This window comes from Anolis sagrei, chromosome 2 (genome assembly GCF_037176765.1).
Source record: "Anolis sagrei isolate rAnoSag1 chromosome 2, rAnoSag1.mat, whole genome shotgun sequence".
NCBI classification, from domain to species: Eukaryota; Metazoa; Chordata; class Lepidosauria; order Squamata; family Dactyloidae; genus Anolis; species Anolis sagrei.
In genome coordinates, this window is record NC_090022.1 from 193,849,971 (window position 1) to 193,856,939 (window position 6,969).

A 6,969-nucleotide genomic window follows, 5' to 3' on the forward strand; every position below is an offset into this window, starting at 1 on the left:
CTCGCCTATAATGACAAATTCTTGATCAAAATATTATAGGTCATTATAGGTCATTATAAGTAAAACTTTAGCAAAAAAGAGGGGTAAAAACACTAATTTTGCTATATGAAAGCAAAGCTCCCAAATTTTATGTGCTATTCCTCAAGTAGTATAAGTGGAATTGGTGTGGGGAATTGAATGCAATTTCTAAATCTGTTACTCTTTATGCTTTCTACTAATTAGGGAGATGAAAAATCTGTCCGTTTCCCTTGCTACAATCTTCTAAACTTCAAAATATTTCTGTACCAAATATAAAGAATTTTGCGAATTTTGGTACAGTTCTTCAAAGACATGTGAAAAAAAAGCCCAACAACAACCTTCCTCATTTGAACCAGCCACGTTCAATATGTATGGCTGTTTCTATTATAAAGAGGTTCATGTTTTGCCTGCCTGCTGGCTGCCATGCCCTGCAAGTATTTTTTTAAAAGAGGTACCTATGAAAAAGAAGTGACAAATTAAATTTAAGATCACTATGTTGACGAACTCAAAGCATTTCCTCAATTTTCAAAGTCAGGCAAAGATGGCTCCAATTAATCCTCTGTTACACACTTTTTCAGCTGCTTGTACAATGTCCTGGTTTCTCTCTGTGTGTCCTTAGTTCTACTTGCTTCAGTCTACTTACTAATTAATCACACTAGAGAATGGATCCACTTTAAATCCGGTTTCTGCCTCCTGCAGAATTCTGGGGTTTGTAGTTTAGTGAGGCTGTTAAATGCCCCTCCCTAAATTACAAACCCCACAATTCTGCTGGACGCAGAATCCGGATTTAAAGTGGATTCATCCTCTAGAGTGATGAGGAAATTAGAATCATAGAGTTGGAAAAGACCTTGTGGGCCACCCAGTCCAACCTCTTGCCAGGAGGCAGGAAAATCACATTCAAAGCACCCCGGACAGATGGCCATCCAGCCGCTGTTTCCTTTTGCACTTTGAACTCAGTTTGCAGTAATTCAAAGTAAGCTCAGTCTGAAGTAATCTTAGGACAGAGGTGGAAAGTGTGAAGAAGAGAACCTGACATTTTAAGAGCAGCTGAAAAAGTTGAAAAACAGAAGATTCATTGGGAATGTCCACGACAAATTGGGACATCTGGAGGGTGGACATTCATCTGCTGCCCACACTTATTTATTTATTTTCGTGTCAGGAGTGATTTGAGAAACTGCAAGTCACTTCTGGTGTGAGAGAATTGGCCGTCTGAAAGAACATTGCCCAGGGGATGCCTGGATGTTTTGGTGTTTTACCATCTTCGTGGAAGGTTTCTCTCATGTCCCCATATGGGGAGCCAGAGCTAACAGAGGGAGCTCATCTACGCTCTCCCTTGATTCAAAACTGCGACCTGTTGGTCTTCAGTCCTGACGGCACAAGGATTTAATCCATTGCATCACCGGGGACTCTGCTGCCCCACTAGGATTAGGGTTTGTGGTATAATCGTTCCCCCCCCCCTTTATCCTCTTCTCTTATACTCAAGAAACTATTAAAATAAACAATAAAATATGTATATTTTGTTGATAGTAGAATGTCTGCTAGGTGATCATTCCTATCACTGGAGTCACAAAAGAAAATCCTTGCCATTGCTCATTAAAATATTCAAAAGTAATGAATGGTTGTTATTTGTTAAAAGCAACTCATTTACACACTACTTTTTATAAAAAAGAAAATCTTAAATTTTTAAGGGAACAACATAAAACTTATCATAGAATCACAGAACCCTTGAGTTGGAAGAGACCTCATGAGTCATCCAGTCCAACTCCCTGCCAAAAAGCAGGAAAATCACATTCAAAGCACCCCTGACAGATGGCCATCCAGCCCCTGTTTAAAAGCCTTCAAAGAAGGAGCCTCTACAACACCCCAGGGCAGAGAGTTCCACTGCTGAACAATTCTTATTACAATGCCCTCTAAAATACAAATGGATTCCATTAAAATGACACTAAAAGGTAACTAGAAGCTATATTCTATCATATCAGTAAAGAGATATGCCTCTCCCTTCTTGTGATACTTTAGAATTCTATTTTTTTACAGCTGTTTCACTAAAACCGTATGGGAGTAGAAGTCTTGTTAGTCTGGAATTTGTGTATGCAAAAGTTTCTTATAGCACCTTTGAGACTGAGAGAGAGAATATGGTGGCATACATCTCCAAAAAGTTATGATATACAGTAGCCTATACATAAATAATAATAATGACAATAATAATAATTATGATTACTACTATTATTACTGACTTCTTTCTCGTTTTCAAAGGTGCTACAAAATCTCTTTGCTCACTAAAACCTGTAACTTTTAAGAGTAATCTATGTTATTTGTAACTCATTACTATCAAGCTCTGCCTATTGTACTATCCTGTTTTGATAGAGAAAAAAAGGATGTGATGGAAAGACGAATGTTTAACTCAGAGGAATTTTCTGAAATTGATCGTTGGCACAAAATAGGGAAGGCAAGGAAGCAAGCCAGAATCACATCTAAGAATTTCAAGATGATGTTGGATGGCAGCTTCCAGCACCTCTTATCATTTATGTTGCTAAGGAGGATGGGAATTGTAGTTCAACAACATTTGGAAGGACCTGTATTTTTCACTCTTGCTCTAGCTTGTTACACCTTATCATAAGGGTTATTAGTTTTTTTAAAAAAATAATAGAATAATAATAAAACTTTATTTATCCTGCCCTCTCTGCCCGAAGGGACTCAGGGCAGTTCACAAGAAGTAACAAAAATGGCAAACATTCAATGCCCAAAAACAAATAAACAGCACTCAAGGCAAAACATATAATAAAATAAACTCAATATAACTTATAAACAACTAAAACCAAAGGTTAAACTAAATATAGTCTTTAAAAGATGCCAAACAACAAAAGTTCTCCAGATAAGAAACAAAAACAAAAATAATAATGTTATGAATCAGTTCACAAAATAAAACAAGGCAAGTAAAAAAGCAAGAAGAAACCATAAGAGGAAGAGGAAGAGGAAGAAGATGAGGAGGAGGAGGAGGAAGAAAAAGATGAAGAAGAGAAGGAGGAGAAGGAGGAGGAGGTGGCAGCAGCAGCAGATGCAGCTGTTGAAAATCTTTAAGCAGTTTGAAAAATTATCCAGAAAATGAGTTTTTTTTCCAGATTGCGTTAAAAAGAATGTAAAATAGGCATTTTCTTGTTGAAATTTCATAACCTTCCTGGAATTTCCATCATGGGGTGGAAGTGGCCTCTGTGTGAGTGGGCTCCTAGCATCCTGTCTGACTAAATTATATCTTCAGAGGAGAAACTTGGGATGTCTCTGGTTTAAAAGGTGAGGCATTTTACTTGCCTCTTTCTCTCTCTCTTTCTGTCTGGGAATAGTTTGTTTGGTTGCAACCACCACTGATGGGCTACTGAGGGAGTTCAAAATTTCCTACCCACTTTAAGAAAGATAAGACACAAGCAGCCTGCAAATGAAGTAACATCCTTTGCCACCTCTTCTTCGCCACGTAACTGGCAGAATGTTGTACGGAGGAATAAAAAGAGCATACCATGCTTTGAAGCCTTGGCTTTGTTCCACAACTTTCTTAGCGCAGGTGATGTCATCAGCAATTTTATCATCTTGGAGAGCTGAGGAAGAGACGAGAAGGGTGATGTCGGGGGGAGTTACAAAATAAGATGAAATTGTGATGTACGAGGAGTATCAAGAGAGACCAAGAGCAATAGAATCATTGAGTTGGAGGAGACCTCATGAGCCACCCAGTCCCACCCCCTGCCAAGAAGCAGGAAAATAGCATTCAAAGCACCCCTGACAGATGGCCATCCAACCTGTTTAAAAGCCTCCAAAGGAGGAGTCTCCACCACACTCTGAGGCAGAGAGTTCCACTACTAAACAGTTCTCACAGTTAGGAAGTTCTTAGATAGACACCGTTTTCCTTTAATAATTTGGAAGGAGGCTTCTAGCTGTGGAATGAGAGAATGTAAATTACTGTCCCATAGACATGAATGATTTGGGGTCCAATGGCTCTTCCAAATGTTTCTTGAGTAAGGTGTACTTCCTTTGTCTTCACCCAGTTGACTTCTCCATACAGCAACCTTTTGAGAATCTCCTAGTTAAGAACCTTGTTGGTACAAAATGTGAGATGACCAACCCAAACATCTCAGTAAGAGCTGAACATGGTTATTAATCACAGCTTTTGGATAGAGAAAATTTTACAAAGTGGGAATGGAATGGTGTAATCTGGAAGAAGGCCTGACTGGAAATTCAAACAGAAATATGCCATACTATCCTGGATTCCTGAGGATGTTATCTGGAATCCAGTGCAAAAGTATGTTTGAGTGAAGCAGTTTTGAGGCAAATATTGTACTGCTTGTAACTGTTTAGTCTGTGCTAACCACTATAACAGTGGTTTTCATCCTGTGGGTCCCCAGGTGTTTTGACCTGCAACTCCCAGAAATCCCAGTCAGTTTGCCAGCTGTTAGGATTTCTGGGAGTTGAAGGCCAAAACATCTGGGGACCACAGGTTGAGAACCACTGACCTAGAAAATGTCTCTATTGAAAGAATTTTGATAAAATCACAGAATTCAGTTGTTTATTAATAAATGTAAATTTATAAGCAATCTATTAAAAGGGCAGCATGAACAAAGAACACAGTATGAAACCCTTATCCAGAATTGTGATTGTGAGAGCCGTTCAGCAGTGGAACTCTCTGCCCCGGAGTGTGGTGGAGGCTCCTTCTTTGGAAGCTTTTAAACAGAGGCTGGATGGCCATCTGTCAGGGGTGATTTGAATGCAATATTCCTGCTTCTTGGCAGGGGGTTGGACTGGATGGCCCATGAGGTCTCTTCCAACTCTTTGATTCTATGATTCTATGAATTAAATATCCATAGTTTCACTTATTCACCCTCTGAAAAATATCTACTGGCTTGGAAGTGTTCTCTGGTGTGATTGTACTGTACGCTTCTAGCCCAAGTACAGTCAAAATATAGGAGAGCCTATTATCCATGATTTCAGGGATCAGGTGGATCTTGGAACAGATCCCCTGCACATATAAAGGGCTGCACTGCATGTTCAGGACAGAATAGATAAATGTTTTATCTATTTTTGATGTCACTAAGAGAAATATTTTTCATCATATTTTTTGGACACCCAGACATTTAGGAAACGGCTAGCTCGATGTAAAGTCATGCTGGCTGTTTTTGCAACCATTGCAGAGCTATGAGAAAATTGCTGACATAGCAATACATCTCTTCCAGCCTTTGACAACCAAAGGAGGGCAACATCACCATCAGGCCCCCCTGTTATCTTTAAAAACAAAAATGGGTTTTGCAGTGTAGAGGACATCTCATTCATTTTGAAAAACCCATTTGCAGAAATATGTTTCTATACCTTCACAACTGATGTTGCAGTAGTTGCGTGAATATGGAGTCTTGGAATCATTACACCACCATCTTGAACTGAGTAAGAAGATGCCATAGTTGGTGGCCCTTGGCCCCAGGTTATAGGCAGTTGTATCAAAGCCACTCGTATGAAACACCAAACAAATCCCTGTAGGTAGAAGACAGCAGGTGAAAATCCACTAGAAACAGAGAAATCACTCCTTGAACCTCCATTCACAAAGCTGGACCTGGTATCCATTGCAGCTATGCCAGGCATGGGCAAACTTGGGCCCTCCAGGTGTTTTGGACTTCAACTCCCACAATTCCTATCAGCTGGAATTGTGGGAGTTGAAGTCCAAAATACTTGGAGGGCCCAAGTTTGCCTCTGCCTGAGCTATACTGTTTAAGAAGAATATGGTTGTTGACTCTGTGTTGGTTGTTTGAAAGAGATGGGGAACATTTTTCTGCTTGAGACAAGAACAGTAGGTGCAGCTCGATTCATGCTCAGCTAAGTCAAATACACAGTCCCCAAAGTTAAGAAGCAGAAAATCCCACAAACATTTCTGCTAGTTAGACTGAGCTGTGATTCACTCCTATCTGTCAAATTTTAGCCAATTGGTAGCTTACTGGATAAAAGTGATACACTGGACCCCACATTTTCCACATCTTATATACTTCTGTTTGAATAAGAGTTGCACCTTCTTGTAGAACCACTGCCAAAACTAGTCCTGAAGTTGTCAGCCCCAGGCGCCCATTTTGCTAAATACCTTCTGATAGTAGGCAAATAAAAAGTGGGAGATGTGTGACTAAGCAACAGTAGAGTGTGGTTAAGATGGTAAGAGCTATTAATGAGAGGGAAAAAACACAATCCAGGAGAACTCATGCATTTGCCAGAGTCTTCTGGAATGATGGTGAAGGAAGGTTGTGGATGCCCTTTCGCACATCTGCTGTAGAGACACAGAAAGAACAAAAGAGAGGCACTTACAGTCTGCTATTGTGGTCCCTTCAAACCCTTCCAAGCCTAAATTCCACAGGATGGCTGTCAAGTCACATTTGTCAAGGATGATGGCATTATTCCTGGCCACGACAGCAAGGAGGAAGAGAAGAACTAAGCGAGGAACCTTCATCTGGACAGTTATGGCTGTGCAGGCAAAATGGAGGGGTCTTTATATATCCCAGGAAGGAGGTGGATTTGTCTTGCTCCTTCTCCACAAAGTATGTGTCACCTCAACATCAGTCAATGACAAGTTCCCATCACTGGGTACTGCGTGGCACAGACACTCCCCTACAAAACTGGTTCACTTCAATGCATCACTGTCTTTCTGCTCAGTGACCCAAAGAAAGTGCTCACAAGGTTGGCCATCCCACTCTGCCTTGGTCCCTGTGCCTCTGAAACAGTGAAGGAGGTGATGTGAATATACAAAGGACTAATTGTCATGTCACTCACAATACTGCTGGGATAAAATGTGCAGAATATCCTTTTTAAAGCACAGCAATGAAAGAGGCAGGAGGCCAAACTGTTGGATACCAGCTTCTTGTATTTTTTTAAATTTTGCTGTTGAATGCACCAGCTAATTTTGAGAGTGCCTTGGACCGCAAGAAGATCCAACCAGAC

The 6,969-nt window shown here is 40.4% G+C and overlaps 1 protein-coding gene across 1 annotated transcript; it reads right to left on the reverse strand.

The window, feature by feature from the left end:
- Positions 1–460: 460 nt before the first annotated feature.
- Positions 461–6,481, reverse strand: LOC137096206 (lysozyme C-like). Its single transcript, XM_067464840.1, has 4 exons — positions 6,340–6,481; positions 5,365–5,523; positions 3,527–3,605; positions 461–473 (listed from the first exon to the last, which is right to left on the reverse strand). The coding sequence occupies exons 1-4, from the start codon at positions 6,479–6,481 to the stop codon at positions 461–463; spliced, it is 393 nt and encodes a 130-aa protein (XP_067320941.1).
- Positions 6,482–6,969: the final 488 nt, after the last annotated feature.